Source organism: Amphimedon queenslandica, unplaced genomic scaffold (genome assembly GCF_000090795.2).
Source record: "Amphimedon queenslandica unplaced genomic scaffold, v1.1 AMPQUscaffold_13468, whole genome shotgun sequence".
In the NCBI taxonomy this organism is placed as follows: Eukaryota; Metazoa; Porifera; class Demospongiae; order Haplosclerida; family Niphatidae; genus Amphimedon; species Amphimedon queenslandica.
The window spans coordinates 334,988-353,970 of record NW_003546296.1 but is presented as its reverse complement, the minus strand read 5'-3'; the positions used below and the strand labels follow the sequence as shown (position 1 = coordinate 353,970).

The 18,983-nt window shown below is 36.6% G+C and overlaps 5 protein-coding genes and 1 long non-coding RNA gene across 6 annotated transcripts; 3 read left to right on the top strand and 3 right to left on the bottom strand.

Moving 5' to 3' along the window:
• Positions 1–19: 19 nt before the first annotated feature.
• LOC100641673 (mucin-19-like) lies at positions 20–4,430 on the top strand. The gene is made up of 7 exons (XM_019994672.1): positions 20–532; positions 969–1,034; positions 1,132–1,197; positions 1,246–1,377; positions 1,419–1,539; positions 1,593–1,715; positions 1,798–4,430. The coding sequence occupies exons 1-7, from the start codon at positions 69–71 to the stop codon at positions 4,324–4,326; spliced, it is 3,501 nt and encodes a 1,166-aa protein (XP_019850231.1). The 5' UTR covers positions 20–68; the 3' UTR covers positions 4,327–4,430.
• Positions 4,336–5,902, bottom strand: LOC105312172 (magnesium transporter MRS2 homolog, mitochondrial-like). Its single transcript, XM_011404610.2, has 10 exons — positions 5,733–5,902; positions 5,637–5,673; positions 5,469–5,581; positions 5,338–5,424; positions 5,221–5,292; positions 5,040–5,170; positions 4,884–4,994; positions 4,774–4,837; positions 4,530–4,730; positions 4,336–4,482 (listed from the first exon to the last, which is right to left on the bottom strand). The coding sequence occupies exons 1-10, from the start codon at positions 5,862–5,864 to the stop codon at positions 4,363–4,365; spliced, it is 1,068 nt and encodes a 355-aa protein (XP_011402912.2). The 5' UTR covers positions 5,865–5,902; the 3' UTR covers positions 4,336–4,362.
• A 41-nt stretch (positions 5,903–5,943) lies between these two features.
• Positions 5,944–8,222, bottom strand: LOC100641546 (6-phosphogluconate dehydrogenase, decarboxylating). The gene is made up of 13 exons (XM_003385311.3): positions 8,102–8,222; positions 8,018–8,051; positions 7,858–7,960; positions 7,613–7,797; positions 7,428–7,571; positions 7,265–7,375; positions 7,080–7,220; positions 6,915–7,029; positions 6,726–6,862; positions 6,539–6,672; positions 6,371–6,470; positions 6,229–6,320; positions 5,944–6,183 (listed from the first exon to the last, which is right to left on the bottom strand). Exons 1-13 carry the CDS (start codon positions 8,116–8,118, stop codon positions 6,033–6,035), a joined length of 1,464 nt encoding a protein of 487 aa, XP_003385359.1. The 5' UTR covers positions 8,119–8,222; the 3' UTR covers positions 5,944–6,032.
• A 4,088-nt stretch (positions 8,223–12,310) lies between these two features.
• Positions 12,311–17,919, bottom strand: LOC109580991 (uncharacterized). Its single transcript, XM_019994671.1, has 21 exons — positions 17,778–17,919; positions 17,550–17,616; positions 17,327–17,491; positions 17,210–17,282; positions 17,078–17,162; positions 16,907–17,007; positions 16,708–16,861; positions 16,591–16,662; positions 16,390–16,542; positions 16,284–16,345; positions 16,169–16,242; positions 16,034–16,123; positions 15,908–15,975; positions 15,742–15,852; positions 14,786–14,932; positions 13,696–13,846; positions 13,520–13,637; positions 13,336–13,459; positions 12,993–13,286; positions 12,789–12,945; positions 12,311–12,712 (listed from the first exon to the last, which is right to left on the bottom strand). The coding sequence occupies exons 1-21, from the start codon at positions 17,871–17,873 to the stop codon at positions 12,489–12,491; spliced, it is 2,586 nt and encodes an 861-aa protein (XP_019850230.1). The 5' UTR covers positions 17,874–17,919; the 3' UTR covers positions 12,311–12,488.
• On the top strand, positions 14,975–15,625 carry LOC109580992 (uncharacterized). Its single transcript, XR_002184460.1, has 2 exons — positions 14,975–15,186; positions 15,433–15,625. It is a non-coding gene; the product is annotated as an uncharacterized LOC109580992 (long non-coding RNA).
• Positions 17,920–18,064: 145 nt separating the features above from the next.
• LOC100641419 (ADP-ribosylation factor-like) lies at positions 18,065–18,906 on the top strand. The gene is made up of 2 exons (XM_003385310.3): positions 18,065–18,546; positions 18,599–18,906. The coding sequence occupies exons 1-2, from the start codon at positions 18,201–18,203 to the stop codon at positions 18,820–18,822; spliced, it is 570 nt and encodes a 189-aa protein (XP_003385358.1). The 5' UTR covers positions 18,065–18,200; the 3' UTR covers positions 18,823–18,906.
• Positions 18,907–18,983: the final 77 nt, after the last annotated feature.

The window sequence follows — 18,983 nt, the reverse complement described above, 5'->3', positions numbered from 1 at the left end:
CAGTAGGAAATTAATAACTAGTCACACCCACTAAAGGAGGTGTGGCCGTGGCTAACAGCAGCAACCCAATGAGCAGCATGAGCAGTGACAGGAGCAAGTCTTATTACAACAGGAGGAGAGGAACCAGTCCGTTGGTCAGCACTGGAGTCAGAAGTAGACTGGAGTATAACTCACCTCCTCAGCAACTCTTACGAGCTGGTTCTTTTAGGGGCCATACTCCAGTTACCAATAGGTCTCCATTGTCTCTTGTTAATTACCACATGTCAAGACAAGATCCTTCCTTCATTGACAGTTCCTCAATGGCTGAGCCTAACCTCAATAAGGAATCAATGGTCATGTCTTCCCTGGCTCGCTCTACGGTTCGTTCCTTTAGAGACAAGAGGACCAGTATTGTTGAATTGGCATTGAAAGGACAAAGAGGAGGAGGAGGAGGAGGAGGTCATTCCCACTACAGCACAGCAACAAGACTAATCAACCAGTCAAGGATACAAGAGACTCCACGAGTAGTTCCTGACACCACTTCACATGAAAAGTAAAGTATCATTTCACCTTTCAACACATTCCCTGATACATATACATGTTCTTATGTTGTGTAGAAAGTTTGAGCTGATTCCGATCAAATTTGGATTTTTTTACGAATTTTGAAAGTTGCTCTGAAATTGGATAAATTTCCCTGTACTATAGTACATGGTCTTGGGTCAAATTTTCCAAAAAAATGAAAAGTAGAGAATTCTCAATTTTTATAACATTCCCTGATACATATACATGTTTTTATGTTGTGTAGAAAGTTTGAGCTGATTCCGATCAAAATTAGATTTTTTATGAATTTTTAAAGTTGCTCCAATGTCGAAAAAAACCCTGTACTATAGTACATGGTCTCGGGCCAAATTTTGCCAAAAATAAAAAGTAGAGAATTCTTAATTTTTATTATATTTTCTAATAGATTAAATGCACTTTATTTTGTTTAGAGTTGAAATTGAAAGTGAAAGTGTCTGCTCTACACAATCTGTTGTGGCAGCTCTTAAGTCAAAGAGGTACAACTATTAAAGTTTATTATTATTATTATTATTATTATTATTATTATTATTATTATTATTGTTGTTGTTGTTGTTGTTGTTGTTGTTGTTGCAGGAAGAGATGGTGGACAATGGATCATGATTATGTTCAGGCATCACAATTAGTACCTAAGCGACAAAAGTAGTTAATTAATTCATTGTACATGTACATTTGATAATTATTATTTAGGGTGGATTATAAAGGTTTGACCACACCCCCTGTGATTCCATCCAGTGACCAATTGCCATCGTCCAGCCCACTGGCTAAGAAGAGACCTCCTGTCCAACCAGCCACTAGCAGCAGCAAAAGGAATACCTCAAAGTGATTGTTATGCTTTAATTAAATTTATTAATTGATTTTAGGATATTACTCCCTGACCTTGAATTTGATCTAGTTCCTTCAGTGGAAACTACTCTATTTAATGCCCACCCAGAGGAGGAGGATGTAGTGAAGGATAAAGAAGTGATAGACATAAAATTAAAAGTATTTTGAGACTAATTTTGCATCAATTAACTGTGTGGGTGTATTTTATGTAGCGAGAAGCCACAGTTAAATTACAAGATACATTTTTGACAGCAGTGTACCCCTCACCTTCAAGAGATCAGTCAGTAGTTAGGAAGGAGTGTCCCATTCTCTGTGGCACTGGATATGTTCCTAATGTAAGCAATGTGGAGGTGTTACCCTCAATGGGTATACACTGTGGGCTCAGCTGCAGCTACTCATTAGTTTTTATCATTTTAGATAACTTTGTTTTCTGATGATTCTATAACCAAAGACTCAATACTTAAAGACAGGGAGGATTCTGATGAAAGAATAAGAACATTATTAACGTCCAATGATGAGCCAAGTGAATCCACAGTTGACCTCCCTTCCAGCAGGGCCAGCAGTGTTACACACTCGACTAGTAACTCCAATGTACTGACAACCACACAACCTGTTAACACTACTGCCTCAAATACCAGCACTACAATACTTCCAAAAATAACACAGCAACAAAGTAATACTCTGGTAGATTTTTCAGTAAAGGAAGCTTCCAATAACTCAACTAAAACAACTGAAACACAATCCGGCCTGCAGTTAACAGGAACCAATCAATCCGGCCTGCAGTTAACAGGAACCAATCAATCCGGCCTGCAGTTAACAGGAACCAATCAATCCGGCCTGCAGTTGACAGGAACTAATCAATCCGGCCTGCAGTTGACAGGAACCAATCAATCCGGCCTACAGTTAACAGGAACCAATCAATCTGGTCTGCAGTTAACTAGAACCAATCAATCTGGTGTACCGTTAACTAGAACTAATCAATCTGGCCTGCAATTAACTGGAACCAATCAATCTGGCCTGAAGTTAACAGGAACCAATCAATCTGGCATACAGTTATCTGGAACCAATCAATCCGGCCTGCAATTAACTGGAACCAATCAATCCGGCCTGCAATTAACTGGAACCAATCAATCTGGTGTACCATTTACTGGAACCAATCAATCCGGCCTGCAATTAACAGGAACCAATCAATCCGGCCTGCAATTTGCAGGAACCAATCAATCTGGCCTGCAGTTAACTGGAACCAATCAATCTGGTGTACCATTGACTGGAACCAATCAAACTGGCCTGCAGTTAACTGGAACCAATCAATTTGGCCTGCAGTTAACAGGAACCAATCAATCTGGTGTACCATTTACTGGAACCAATCAATCCGGCCTGCAATTAACAGGAACCAATCAATCCGGCCTGCAATTAACAGGAACCAATCAACCTGGCCTGCAGTTAACTGGAACCAATCAAACTGGCCTGCAGTTAACTGGAACCAATCAATCTCGCCTGCAGTTAACAGGAACCAATCAATCTGGTGTACCATTTACTGGAACCAATCAATCCAGCCTGCAATTAACAGGAACCAATCAATCTGGTGTACCATTGACTGGAACCAATCAAACTGGCCTGCAGTTAACTGGAACCAATCAATCTGGCCTGCAGTTAACTGGAACCAATCAATCTGGTGTACCATTGACTGGAACCAATCAAACTGGCCTGCAGTTAACTGGAACCAATCAATCTGGTGTACCCTTTACTGGAACCAATCAATCTGGCCTGCAGTTAACAGGAACCAATCAATCTGGTGTACCCTTTACTGGAACCAATCAATCTGGCCTGCAGTTAACAGGAACCAATCAATCTGGTGTACCATTTCCTGGAACCAATCAATCTGGCCTGCAGTTAACAGGAACCAATCAATCCGGCCTGCAGTTAACAGGAACCAATCAATCTGGCCTGCAGTTAACTGGAACCAATCAATCTGGTGTACCCTTTACTGGAACCAATCAATCCGGCCTGCAATTAACAGGAACCAATCAATCCGGCCTGCAGTTAACTGGAACCAATCAATCTGGTGTACCCTTTACTGGAACCAATCAATCCGGCCTGCAATTAACAGGAACCAATCAATCTGGCCTGCAGTTAACTGGAACCAATCAATCTGGTGTACCATTGACTGGAACCAATCAAACTGGCCTGCAGTTAACTGGAACCAATCAATCTGGCTTGCAGTTAACAGGAATCAATCAATCTGGTGTACCATTTCCTGGAACCAATCAATCTGGCCTGCAGTTAACAGGAACGAATCAATCCGGCCTGCAGTTAACAGGAATCAATCAATCTGGTGTACCATTTCCTGGAACCAATCAATCTGGCCTGCAGTTAACCAGTCAATCTGGACTACAGTTTGGAGTAACCAAATCAACCAATCCGCACTTTGGCACCAATCGAACACCAAATGTTAATTTCAGTATAAGTTCTGCAGTTTCAAGCACCTCACAGCAGGGGTCTATCTTTAGTTTTGGTTCTCAAAGTAAACCAAGTGCAGCTTTTAGTTTTGGATCAGGGCCCACCACTGGGGGTTCTCAACAACAATCAATCTTTAGTTTTGGACAGTCGAATACTGCCCCCTCATTGTTTGGTAACTCTCAGCAAGTACTTCCAGGGACACAAGGAAAGTTCAGCTTTAATGCTGGGGGGTCCCAGACTGGTATTAATTTTGGTAATACTGGTTCTGGACAGCATACAATGCCACCAGGGGATAAAGCCACACCTCAAAAACCATTTCTTTTTGGTGGGCAATCCTCTAATGCTTCTCCATCATTTACATTTAACAGTTCTGCAAGTAGCCCTGCTCTTGGATCATTTTCAGGAGGTGCCAGCGGCACTGGGTTCTCAACTGGCTCTAGCAAAGGACCTAACGCTAGAAGAAGGACTAATAACAGGAGGAGGTGACCTTAATAATTAATTAATTAATTAATATTTTTTGAATTAAAAGTGATCAATTGTTCGAGTATGTAATGCTTTCTTGAGATAGTTTGACAATTGTCTCCACATTACTCCTGTTATTGCTACCATTGCTCCTGATACTATCCAAAATGCATACTGGTTCTATGGTGATACTAATTATAAATAATTAATGATTATAGAGACCATACCTCTTCTAATGATGAGTCAAGATTCATTCCAAAAGCGACGCCCATTAGCCCTCCTAGTGTTAAAGAGAATGTTCCCATTCCCAGTTGAAGACTCATTCTCAACATGATATTCCTTTGACTGTCCAAATTAATTAATACAATGTTTTGACTTTGATCAATTTGTTCTTTCAACCTCTTAACGCGTCCCAGCATGTCTTCTGTCTGTACATGTACCACATACAGTAACTCATTAGTACTTCTTTACTTGCATATAAAATGATTCCAGTATATTGCAAAGCTCTTCCGTGTCATCTTGGTCCCTCTCCTCTCTGCATTGATATACATCACAAGTTATTAATCTGCTCCTCCTCTTACCCGTAGTCAATGTAGTGAGTTAGATAAAAACTAGCCATGTCTTCTTCACAATCTAAAAGGTCACTCAATGTTTCCTGAATATCCTTCACTAAAGAGTTCAGTTCTGATAAGCTGCATAGGATCAGTAATACTGTGCCATTAAACATGAGCTGATACCTGGAGCTGTGGTACATTAGACCATGTAAGGAACCTTTGTCAATGGAGAGCAAGTTTGAGTCCAACAGATCATTGAGCACTCCTGTTATGTAGGACTCTAATCTCTCAAACTTATTCTCTAAAAGTGAGAACTATCATTATTGAAATTAAATTATTGTTTGTAATAAAACAATTATGTTACTGTTTCGGTGAATAAAATTTCAATGACTTTTAATTCGTAAGGCAAACCATCACCAGTGACCTGCAATCTTGCCTTAAGAAATAAATAATTATTAATTAACTAATCATTCAATGTTACTTGAAGCTCAGGTAATAGATCTTTGATACTTTTATGATCTGTTTCCATTAAAATTAACTCATTTGAATTAATTATTGCTTTAATATGCTATAAATTTTAATCAATTATTATTCTCATTATCATACAATTACTTCCAGTCTCAATATGATGCTGTAATTCCTCAGGTATAGAGAAGAAGGAGCTGAGAATCGTATGTCCCGAGGTTGAAGGCCGTACAATGATAACAATTCATTCTTCCTTATCACTTTGTACAACAACACAACAATATAAACAACAACAACAATAATAATAACAAATACCTTCTGATTGGTAATGCCCTGTGATGTCAAATTTTGCCTAAATGAGGTGAATCAGTTAATCAGTGATACAAGATCTATTAATTATCATAAACTGACAATGTAAACGTTTGGTAGTTTTGCTCCTTGACAGTTCAAATGAGAGTCCTTCATTGACGAGGTCAGTCTAATAAAAGACCTTAACGAGTCTTGTCTTAAAACTTTTAAAAGATTTGAAGTTCCTCTCTGCATTCTAACCACCCCTTTCTCACAACACGTGGTTTCTGTATACTTCCGGATATTATTGTTACATTATGTATAATTGTCAAAATTGAACTAAAATTTGCTAAAACTACAACAAAAGAACATGCTAGAATATAAAATCAAACAATAAAGCTGAGAGAGAGGTCAGTTATAGTCTCAGGCAGAATAAGTCGAAGCAGACACGTCTCCTCCTCTCCCAGTCCAATTGGTGTGAATGAATGTACCAGGATTGGACAATAGCTCGTAGGTATGGGCACCAAAGTAGTCCCTTTGGGCCTGTATTAGATTAGCAGGTAGACGCTCAGACCTACCAATAATAATTAACAATAATCAGGAAGACAAGGGGGCGGACCTGTATCCATCAAAGAAGGCAAGGGCACAGCTAAAGGCAGGAGTAGGGACTCCAATCTCAGCCGCCATCCCAATCACTTTCCTCCATGAGACCTACAGAAAGGATGTACAATAACCAGTCACCTAAGACCAATAATGATTACTTGACAGGACAAAATTGCATTTTTAAAGAAATCGTCCATTAGCAGGTTCTGTAGAGAAGGATTCTTATCAAAGGCCTCCTTAATGTTACCAAGGAAACGGCTACATAATAATAATAATAATAATAATAATAATAATAATAATAATAATGATAATAGAGCATCCCTTACCTCCTTATGATGCAGCCTCCCCTCCACATTAAGGCAATGGACCCATAGTTCAGTTCCCAGTTGTAGGTCTTAGCCGCTTCCTTTAACAGCATGAAACCTTGGGCATAGGATATTATTTTTGACGCATACAGAGCCTTCAAAGAGGGACACAACAATACATTATACTATAACTGAGGGCATATTGCACCTGTCTGATCTGCTCAATGTATTCCTTTGTATTTGATTTATACTTTGAGAGGTCAACCGATGGAGCTGGGAATACTTTACTAGCTGCTGTCCTCTCGTCTTTTAGAGAAGAGAGACATCTTGCAAAAACAGACTCACCTGATGGAGGTATAATTATCATTTAATGCATCAATGAATCAGTTAATCTCACCAATCAGTGTCACTGGCATCCCTTTATCAAGAGCAGAAATTGCTGTCCATTTACCAGTTCCTTTTTGACCAGCAGCATCTCTTATCTTTTCAACCAATGGCCCACCATCTTTATCCTACCAACACAAGAGGGTCAATAGTGCTGCTAATTAGTGAGTCTCATTACTTTGAAGGCCATTATTTCTGAGGATATTTCAATCAAAAATGAGTCCAGTTCTCCTTTGTTCCAATCAGCAAACACTTTACTCATCTCATCATTAGATAAACCAAGGCCATTCTTCATCAAGTCATAAGCTTCACAGATCAGCTAGGGGACACTTAATAACTATTAATAACTACTACGACTCATACCTGCATGTCCCCATACTCAATTCCATTGTGGACCATCTTCACGTAATGGCCTGCTCCGTCAGACCCAACCCAATCACAGCAAGGATCACTGCCCACTTTAGCAGATATGGCCTACAGATGCAGCTGGTAATAACAAGCAATGTCTACTGGAGGTGCTACAGACCTGGAATATGTCCTTCACGTGAGGCCAGGCTCCAGCACAACCTCCTGGCATTAGAGAGGGACCATATCTTGCTCCTTCTTCTCCTCCACTCACTCCACAACCAACAAACAAGAACCCTTTGTCAGATAATGTTTTACAACGACGCTAAATAATAACAATAACAACAACAGTAATGATAATTATACTTGACTGTCGGTGTATTCAGAATTCCCTCCATCAATAATAATGTCTCCTTTCTCCAGGAGTGGGACCAGCTGCTCAATGAATGAGTCCACAGCTGAACCAGCTTTCACTAGCATCATCACTCGTCTTGGCTTCTTCAACTTGGCTACCATTTCCTCCAGACTCTTAGCCCCAACTATATTAGTGCCTATGAATAGTAAATAATAGTATCAGATAAACTGATGGGGTTTCAACCACAGGAGCAGACCTTTAGCTTCATTTGCAAGAAACTTGTCAACTTTCTCTGTAGTTCTGTTATAAGCACAGACAACAAATCCATGATCATTCATGTTGAGGATGATATTCTGACCCTAAAAACAAGAGCCAACTCAAGCCACTGGCTACACAACATGCAAAGGTAGACCTACCATAACAGCAAGGCCAATGAGTGCAATATCAGCTCTGCGTGGAGTGAACAAACATAAAACCACTCATTAAGAACATGGACTTACACTGCCTCAGTAGACATGGCTCCTTCTTAGATAATATTGACCTGAGCTTGGAAAGAAACACAGCAAGCAAGCTGGAGCAGCCCTGAAATATGAATTACAAAAGTAGGTGGGGCTAATCCAGTTATAATACTGAGCTAATGCGCATGCCCAGATAGATCAGTTAACTGGTAGGTGTGGCTAGCACAGAATAACTAATAACCAGTCCATAGGTAAAAGTGTTTTCATTTACTCTATTATCTATGGAACAACAAATTATACAGCTACACCTATAGTAGTATGACAAATGGCTGCTTTATTACATTTTCTGATGCGTAGAAAGTTTGAGCTGATTCCGATCAAGATTGGATTTTTTATAATTTTTTAAAGTTGCTCCGAAATTGGACAAAAGTCCCTGTACTATAGTACACGGATTTTTGTAAAATTTTGTCAAAATTGACAAGTGAAGAATTCCTCAATTTTATTACATTTTCTGATGCATATACATGTACTTATGTTGTGTAGAAAGTTTGAGCTGATTCCGATCAAGTTTGGATTTTTTATGATTTGTTAAAGTTGCTCCGAAATTGGACAAAAGTCCCTGTACTATAGTACACGGATTTTTGTAAAATTTTGTCAAAATTGACAAGTGAAGAATTCCTCAATTTTATTACATTTTCTGATGCATATACATGTACTTATGTTGTGTAGAAAGTTTGAGCTGATTCCGATCAAGTTTGGATTTTTTATGATTTTTTAAAGTTGCTCCGAAATTGGACAAAAGTCCCTGTACTATAGTACAGGGATTTTTGTCAAAATTTGCCAAAATTGACAAGTGAAGAATTCCTTAATTTTATTACATTTTCTGATGCATATACCTGTACTTATGTTGTGTAGAAAGTTTGAGCTGATTCCAATCAAGATTGGATTTTTTATGATTTTTTAAAGTTGCTCCGAAATTGGACAAAAGTCCCTGTACTATAGTACAGGGATTTTTGTTAAATTTTGCTAAAATTGACAAGTGAAGAATTCCTCAATTTTATTACATTTTCTGATACACATACCTGTACTTATGTTGTGTAGAAAGTTTGAGCTGATTCCGATCAAGATTGGATTTTTTATGATTTTTTAAAGTTGCTCCGAAATTGGACAAAAGTCCCTGTACTATAGTACAGGGATTTTTGTCAAAATTTGCCAAAATTGACAAGTGAAGAATTCCTCAATTTTATTACATTTTCTGATACACATACCTGTACTTATGTTGTGTAGAAAGTTTGAGCTGATTCCGATCAAGTTTGGATTTTTTATGATTTGTTAAAGTTGCTCCGAAATTGGACAAAAGTCCCTGTACTATAGTACACGGATTTTTGTAAAATTTTGTCAAAATTGACAAGTGAAGAATTCCTCAATTTTATTACATTTTCTGATGCATATACATGTACTTATGTTGTGTAGAAAGTTTGAGCTGATTCCGATCAAGTTTGGATTTTTTATGATTTGTTAAAGTTGCTCCAAAATTGGACAAAAGTACCTGTACTATAGTACAGGGATTTTTGTCAAATTTTGTCAAAAATGACAAGTGAAGAATTCCTTAATGTTATTACATTTTCTGATGCATATACATGTACTTATGTTGTGTAGAAAGTTTGAGCTGATTCCGATCAAGTTTGGATTTTTTATGATTTTTTAAAGTTGCTCCGAAATTGGACAAAAGTCCCTGTACTATAGTACAGGGATTTTTGTCAAAATTTGCCAAAATTGACAAGTGAAGAATTCCTTAATTTTATTACATTTTCTGATGCATATACCTGTACTTATGTTGTGTAGAAAGTTTGAGCTGATTCCGATCAAGATTGGATTTTTTATGATTTTTTAAAGTTGCTCCGAAATTGGACAAAAGTCCCTGTACTATAGTACAGGGATTTTTGTTAAATTTTGCTAAAATTGACAAGTGAAGAATTCCTCAATTTTATTACATTTTCTGGTACACATACATGTACTTATGTTGTGTAGAAAGTTTGAGCTGATTCCGATCAAGTTTGGATTTTTTATGATTTGTTAAAGTTGCTCCGAAATTGGACAAAAGTCCCTGTACTATAGTACACGGATTTTTGTCAAAATTTGCCAAAATTGACAAGTGAAGAATTCCTCAATTTTATTACATTTTCTGATGCATATACATGTACTTATGTTGTGTAGAAAGTTTGAGCTGATTCCGATCAAGATTGGATTTTTTATGATTTTTTAAAGTTGCTCCGAAATTGGACAAAAGTCCCTGTACTATAGTACAGGGATTTTTGTTAAATTTTGCTAAAATTGACAAGTGAAGAATTCCTCAATTTTATTACATTTTCTGATACACATACATGTACTTATGTTGTGTAGAAAGTTTGAGCTGATTCCGATCAAGATTGGATTTTTTATGATTTTTTAAAGTTGCTCCGAAATTGGACAAAAGTCCCTGTACTATAGTACAGGGATTTTTGTTAAATTTTGCTAAAATTGACAAGTGAAGAATTCCTCAATTTTATTACATTTTCTGATACACATACCTGTACTTATGTTGTGTAGAAAGTTTGAGCTGATTCCGATCAAGATTGGATTTTTTATGATTTTTTAAAGTTGCTCCGAAATTGGACAAAAGTCCCTGTACTATAGTACAGGGATTTTTGTTAAATTTTGCTAAAATTGACAAGTGAAGAATTCCTCAATTTTATTACATTTTCTGATACACATACATGTACTTATGTTGTGTAGAAAGTTTGAGCTGATTCCGATCAAGTTTGGATTTTTAATGATTTTTTAAAGTTGCTCCGAAATTGGACAAAAGTCCCTGTACTATAGTACAGGGATTTTTGTTAAATTTTGCTAAAATTGACAAGTGAAGAATTCCTCAATTTTATTACATTTTCTGGTACACATACATGTACTTATGTTGTGTAGAAAGTTTGAGCTGATTCCGATCAAGTTTGGATTTTTTATGATTTGTTAAAGTTGCTCCGAAATTGGACAAAAGTCCCTGTACTATAGTACACGGATTTTTGTCAAATTTTGTCAAAAATGACAAGTGAAGAATTCCTTAATGTTATTACATTTTCTGATGCATATACATGTACTTATGTTGTGTAGAAAGTTTGAGCTGATTCCGATCAAGATTGGATTTTTTATGATTTTTTAAAGTTGCTCCGAAATTGGACAAAAGTCCCTGTACTATAGTACAGGGATTTTTGTTAAATTTTGCTAAAATTGACAAGTGAAGAATTCCTCAATTTTATTACATTTTCTGGTACACATACATGTACTTATGTTGTGTAGAAAGTTTGAGCTGATTCCGATCAAGTTTGGATTTTTTATGATTTTTTAAAGTTGCTCCGAAATTGGACAAAAGTCCCTGTACTATAGTACAGGGATTTTTGTCAAAATTTGCCAAAATTGACAAGTGAAGAATTCCTTAATTTTATTACATTTTCTGATGCATATACCTGTACTTATGTTGTGTAGAAAGTTTGAGCTGATTCCAATCAAGATTGGATTTTTTATGATTTTTTAAAGTTGCTCCGAAATTGGACAAAAGTCCCTGTACTATAGTACAGGGATTTTTGTTAAATTTTGCTAAAATTGACAAGTGAAGAATTCCTCAATTTTATTACATTTTCTGGTACACATACATGTACTTATGTTGTGTAGAAAGTTTGAGCTGATTCCGATCAAGTTTGGATTTTTTATGATTTGTTAAAGTTGCTCCGAAATTGGACAAAAGTCCCTGTACTATAGTACACGGATTTTTGTCAAAATTTGCCAAAATTGACAAGTGAAGAATTCCTCAATTTTATTACATTTTCTGATGCATATACATGTACTTATGTTGTGTAGAAAGTTTGAGCTGATTCCGATCAAGATTGGATTTTTTATGATTTTTTAAAGTTGCTCCGAAATTGGACAAAAGTCCCTGTACTATAGTACAGGGATTTTTGTTAAATTTTGCTAAAATTGACAAGTGAAGAATTCCTCAATTTTATTACATTTTCTGATACACATACATGTACTTATGTTGTGTAGAAAGTTTGAGCTGATTCCGATCAAGTTTGGATTTTTATGATTTTTTAAAGTTGCTCCGAAATTGGACAAAAGTCCCTGTACTATAGTACAGGGATTTTTGTTAAATTTTGCTAAAATTGACAAGTGAAGAGTTCCTTAATTTTATTACATTTTCTGATACACATAAATGTACTTATGATCAGCAAAAGTGAACTATTTAATGTAATAATAATTATTAAAACTGCCCTGCAGAAAAATAAAAAATAAAAACACAGCAAAAACAGCAAATGCAATTAAAACAAAGAGTTTAATTTTTAATATAAATACTGCACTGTATCAAGAGTAGAGGCTCTCTTAGTGTTTCTGTCTTGTCTTAAGCTTTAGCAGGTAAGTCTGCACTGTCACTCTTTCCCCTCATTATCATTATCACCGTGACAACAATTACTGTGACAACAAGTATCACACCCATAATGGCTCCGATAACTGAAGCAGCTATTGTTCCAGCAGGACTCCCTTCATTAGTGTACCTTTGATCAACAGTATAGGAATAGAGGGACTGGCTACATGTACTACTGTCCATTACTGACACTGTGGCCTCTGTATTAATAATAATAATAATAATAATAATAATATAATAATAATAATAATATTAATAGTAAAACTAAGCCATTACCTGCTGCATATACAGGTATCTTCATTGGCGGTTGCCCTTGACAAGATGAATTGGATGCAAAGTAGTAGGTACCAGTAGCAGGTGGAGTATAAGAATATGTTCCAGGTCTATCAAAGAGCAATGTAGCTGTGCTAAAAACACAGCCATCATAACGATTCTAATAATAGTTGATGAATGCTTAATAATTAATAAAATAATAATTACTTTGTTCTCCATTAGATATACATTATCAGGTGATTGAAATTCAAAATTCAATGAATCTCCTTGGAGGATTCTGATAGGCAGGTAGCGTTGTCCCTGACTCCACCCATTCTCTCCTCCCACTTTTATTACATATTGATCTTGACCACACCCACTGGTATCAATGGATGGTATAGACCCATACATTATTCCGCCGGGATAAGTGGGTGTGGTCACATTAAAACCAAGACGACCAGCTTTAGCATAATTGATGACATCATCAGATAAAACATCATCAAAATTAGCTGGATAATAACCCTGGAATTAATTAATTAATTACATATTATTAATATTGTTATATAATTACCATCAATTCTTTTACATTGTCTCTGTTGGGGCTGGTCTGGAAGTTATTACTAGTTATTAAAACTCCTCCTGGACTGGTCAGCATAAACTGTACTGTAGCATCAGGGACATTCATTAACGATATACTAAATAATTAAAATAAATAAATGAAATTGATTAATAAATCAACCGTATTAGACAAGTACCTAAATTGTATTCTTCCAACTCTGTCAATGATAGCAGCTCCAGTTCCAGCTGGTTTCATGTTATTATTAGTATTGTCAGCAAGAGCTGCTCCTGACAACATAAGGCTAATGTATTTACCTAATAAATAATAATAATAATAATAGCAATAGCAATAGCAATAGCAGCTGCACATTACATTGGTTGGTAAGGGCCCCAGTACTAGGGCAGACCCAGTCTCCTATTACTGATACTTGTCCCCTCAGTTCTCCGCTGGGGTTAGCAGTCGTGTGCATGTTCAGGTAGAACAATCCTTCCTTGAAATACCTCAGCTCAGACGCTGATATGTTCTATCAATGAGTTAAAGGTGAAAGTTAATATCCAGAACTATATCCTTTTATGCTTATACAAAAGGTGACCCAATCTTTAAAGCCCTGGATCGCTTTACATGTCAATAACTACAAATTTTTTGCTCAAAATTGGCTCAAACTTTCTACAAAGTATAAGGACTTCAATATGTATCAGAAAATGTAATAAAAATTTGGGGTGATTTTGGAGCCATTTTTTGGAAAAAACCATGGGCTATAGCCTTGGGTATTTTTCAGATTTTTGACGTTTTCTTAAAATGGCAATAACTTGAAAAATTAAAGTCAGAATCAGCTCAAACTTTCTACACAGCATAAGGACATCAATATGTATCAGAAAATGTAATAAAAATTTGGAGTGATTTTTTGACCATTTTTAGGAAAAAACCATGGGCTATAGCCTTGGGTATTTTTCAGATTTTTGGCATTTTCTTAAAACGGCCATAACCTGAAAAATTGAAGTCGGAATCAGCTCAAACTTTCTACACAACATAATTACGTCAATATGCATCAGAAAATGTAATAAAAATTTGGAGTGATTTTTTGGCCATTTTTTGGAAAAAACCATGGGCTATAGCCTTGGGCATTTTTCAGATTTTTGGCGTTTTTCTAAAATGGCCGTAACCTAAAAAACTAAAGTCGGAATCAGCTCAAACTTTCTACACAGCATAAGGACATCAATATGTATCAGAAAATGTAATAAAAATTTGGAGTTAATTTTTGGCCATTTTTTGGAAAAAACCATGGACTATAGCCTTGGGTATTTTTCAGATTTTTGACGTTTTTTTAAAACCACCATAACCTAAAAAATTGAAGTTGGAATCAGCTCAAACTTTCTACACAGCATAAGGACATCAATATGCATCAGAAAATATAATAAAATTTTGGAATGATTTCGGAGCCATTTTTGTAAATCTGCTTTACCTTAAGTACAGTGTTGATGTTCCAGCTGCTCCCATTCTTTCCACTGATCTTAGAACTGAGGTCATAAGGTATTGAACTGGTAGCTAATCCCAAGGGGGCGGGGCCATGAAGATGTGAATTCAATAAAGATGAAGTCAAACCATTTAACTATTAATAATGAAGGGTAACGTTACCATGGTAATAACGTTACCATGGTAATGACATAGATATACGACTGTTAGAGGGATTGGAGACTGGTCACGTGAGCGCATTACTACTACACTCACCATCCGCGTTTGTGTTAAGTATATTCATAGTCACGCCTTTTCTTTGACCTTGTGCTATTTCAATGGAGGAAGAGCAGAACCAACAGTACATTTTTGTGGGACTATTGTATTAGTTTGGAAGCTTAATACAGACAGGTAAGGTATTGAGCAGTTAGGTAAAGGTTTAAAGTAGTTGACTGGGTCCTTTATAAGTGCCTACAGATGTAGATACTGCAACAGTAGAGCCTAAAGGGTATTTTCCACTTGTTGACTTTGTGGGACTGAACCAGCTAACTAGAATCATGAATGGTTGTAAGACTTTCATTAATGGAGAGCTACTATGATGAAATATTTGGCAATGTCAGTTTTAAGTTGATGTAATATTTATTTTGGTATTTATAGGTCTGCAAATGGAAGGATAAAACTGAGGTTTTTGTTTAAAAGAATCATGAATATAGGAGATATGATGCTTCAAAGGCACTTATAGAACACAAATTTTAATTATCTGTCAATATCATTATCTATTGTAGTATTCAATGCTTATTTGTAGGCCTTATAGCATTTGGAGTAGTTTCTTGAAAGGATCATGATAGCTGCCATTGTGAAGGGGTGTGACTTAAGGCAAACACGGATGGTAGGCACTAATTGTGCTAATTGCCAAGAGTCTCCAATCCCTCTAACAGTCGTATATCTATGGTAATGAGCACTTACCGTAACCTGAAGTTTAATGTCTCCGGAAACTGAAATTGACAAAAAGGCGGAGCCAGAACCATTGGTAGCCACACCTACTGGAGGTACTTCAACACCACTGGTTAACATTGACTATAATGATATTCATAGATAAAATATTATTAATTAATCAATATTAATTACTGACTATCATTCCTTCTTCAATACCACAGGATAACTGACCAGCAGAAGTTGATACTGATAGAGTGGACAAACCTAATTAATAATCAATCAATAATCAATTAATATTCATTGCATTAATATTCATTAGTACCAGATGTTAATCTATTCTGTTGGAGGTCGCTGATGTCCATTACTCCAGTCACCATGTTACCATTAGACAAATAAGACATCAAGTCAATTGCTTTTAATAAATATTAATAACTATCAATAACTATTAATAACTTACCTTGTGTAGCTAATCCCATTATATTAATATTGTTAATGTTTGAAACATTAAATAATTGAATATTGAACACAATCCTAAAGTGAATAATTAATTAATGAATTACTATATCTCATACCTGTTACTGGTCAGTGATACAGCTGCAGTACCCCCTCCATTGTTAAGAGTAGACAGCATACACTGTAAGAGGATCACAATATGATTCATTGAGTCTCTTGACTTACCCCAAAGTACCTGCTGTTGGTACAAGGCCGACCAGAAGGTGAAGAGAAGAAGGTAGCAGTAGCCATTGGCCCAGTGAATGGGTTACCAGTGAACCAACCACCACTGGTATACGAACCATACTCACTGCCATAGCGATTATCAGCAGCTCCAGTCTATTAGAGCAACATTACAAATAATAACAACTATTAGTATAAATTTACATTTCCAGCTGGGAGTATTTGTCCAGTGATAGTGGTGGAATCAGCAACAATGTCTATGAAGATGAGTCCATTCTATTGTAAGATAATAAAGAGGCAGCTGCTATTAGACTGTGGTACCTTGAACAGTCTCCTCTCATTATCAGACAGTCCTGACCAGGTCCCTGAGGTCCAGCCCTTCTCCACGTTAACATTACTGAGAGTTGAGATCACTTCCATTCTTTCTGTGGTTGGGTAGTATGAGAACCTTAAGGAGACTCCTCTGCCAGAGCCACTATTAATAATAATAATTTATAATTAACTAATGATCAATTCTTACGTAAAGGGAACTGTCATTGAAATGTTGTATATTAGGTTTGATCCAATCAGGACGAACTGACCAGCTGCTCTTGATGAAGATGTACCGCTCCTTATGGTGGCCTAAAGTATTTCAATAACAATTAATAGCTAATAATCACTATTAACTATTAATAACTATTAAAACCATTACAGTGTATAGTTGGGTTGGGTCGTACGGCCAGTTATACATTACAGCTGGTCTCCTCCTGACACCAGAACAAGAAGTGGAAGTACCTCTGAAATGTAAAGAGATGCATTCATTATTATTATTATTATACAATACCTGACTGTTATTTGTGTTGTTGAATTATACACGTTACAACCATTAGGATACTGACAATAACCATTAGATGTAGCTGCATTGAAATAAATAAATAAATACATAAATTATGGAACCTACTATCAATTTGTCTAAGGACTAGTCTGCAGTTGTTGCTCCTAGTGCATGAGATATTGGGAATATCAACAGTCATGTAATAAGTACTGGACCCTCTTTGGTAGGGGATGTGATCCAGGAATACACACTCAGTGGACCCACGATATATACTGACACGAAATGGAGATCCTAAGAGGGAGAGAGAGAGAGAGGGAGAGGTGCTGCAGGTGGAACAGATTGGGTGTACCTGGTCTGGGGATGGTTTCTCTAAAAGCAATGGAGCGTGGGCCAGGAGTGAGGGAAGTGTATTCACTCTGTGTAGAGAAATAGTTGTACAATTAACTCAAAGTGTCTACACAACATAAATACATGCATCATTCACTGCTCTAAAGAAAAAGCTATCGGCCAGTTCATTATTCAGTAGCTAGACTAGGTAATAATACACTGGGTCCTTTCATACAGGGACAGCACTTACCCCAGTTAGTACAGCTGGACAGATCAGCTCTACCTCTCCCAAAGAGAGGCTCACTAGTAGATGGAAACTCAAACATAAGAACAAGAACTTCTCCATAGTTAAAGAACTGTTGCTGCAAATGCAATAAGGGCGGGGCTCATACACTCCCATATATGGATATTAATGATATTCATTGGTACTAAAAAGGAATATGACACTGTTACTATTTATAGTAACAGTATAAGCAACCAGTGACGTGTAAGGAATGATGATTGCAGAACTAGCATAGCAAGAAATGATAAAACAACTCACATACACATGTACACTGACAGGCAGTTACTGTGTAGGGTATAAAAGGAAAGTTATTGAAGACATTTTTAAACAGAAAAAGATAACAAAGAAAGAGAATAAAGAAATAGCAGCTAAAGAATCAAAGCAGACGAAATGGGTCAGCTAGCCTCAATCCTCTATGATGCAATACAGAACTTTACTACTCCAAGACAAGCAAAGATACTAATGCTTGGACTGGATGGAGCAGGAAAAACAACTCTACTTTACAAACTAAAGCTAAACGAAACTGTGTCCACCATACCAACACTTGGATTCAACGTGGAAACAGTTCAGCCAACTAAGAGTTTGAGTTTCACTGTCTGGGATGTGGGAGGACAGGAAGTACTGAGACCTTTGTGGAGACACTACTTTCAGAACTGTGATGGACTATTGTACATTGTTGATAGTGCAGACTATAAAAGGTTTAATGAAGCCAAAGAAGAACTTGAGTGGATACTAGGTACTAACATTACATGATAAGAATCTGTACTGATATTAATATCTATTTTTAGAATCTGAGGACATGATAAATGTACCGTTAATTGTAATGGCAAATAAGCAAGATCAGCCACAGGCAAAGTCACCAGCAGAAGTATCAGAGAAACTAGGACTGAATAATGTAAAGAACAGGGACTGGAGGGTACAGGGTACCTGCGCTGTTCAAGGAGAAGGAGTGTTTGAAGGAATAACAGAGTTTAGCCAAATGGTGAAAGAATTCATGAATAAACAAAGATGAACTATGCTATAACAATCAATAGAACTATTATCCTTTATGATTCTTGTCTTATTAGTGTTGTAAATTCAAAACTTAGTGCCAAAAGTGGTTATGAATATTAATAACTAGCTAAAGTGTCCAAAAGAATCCTATTAATATACGGGATAAACAACTATTTCCGT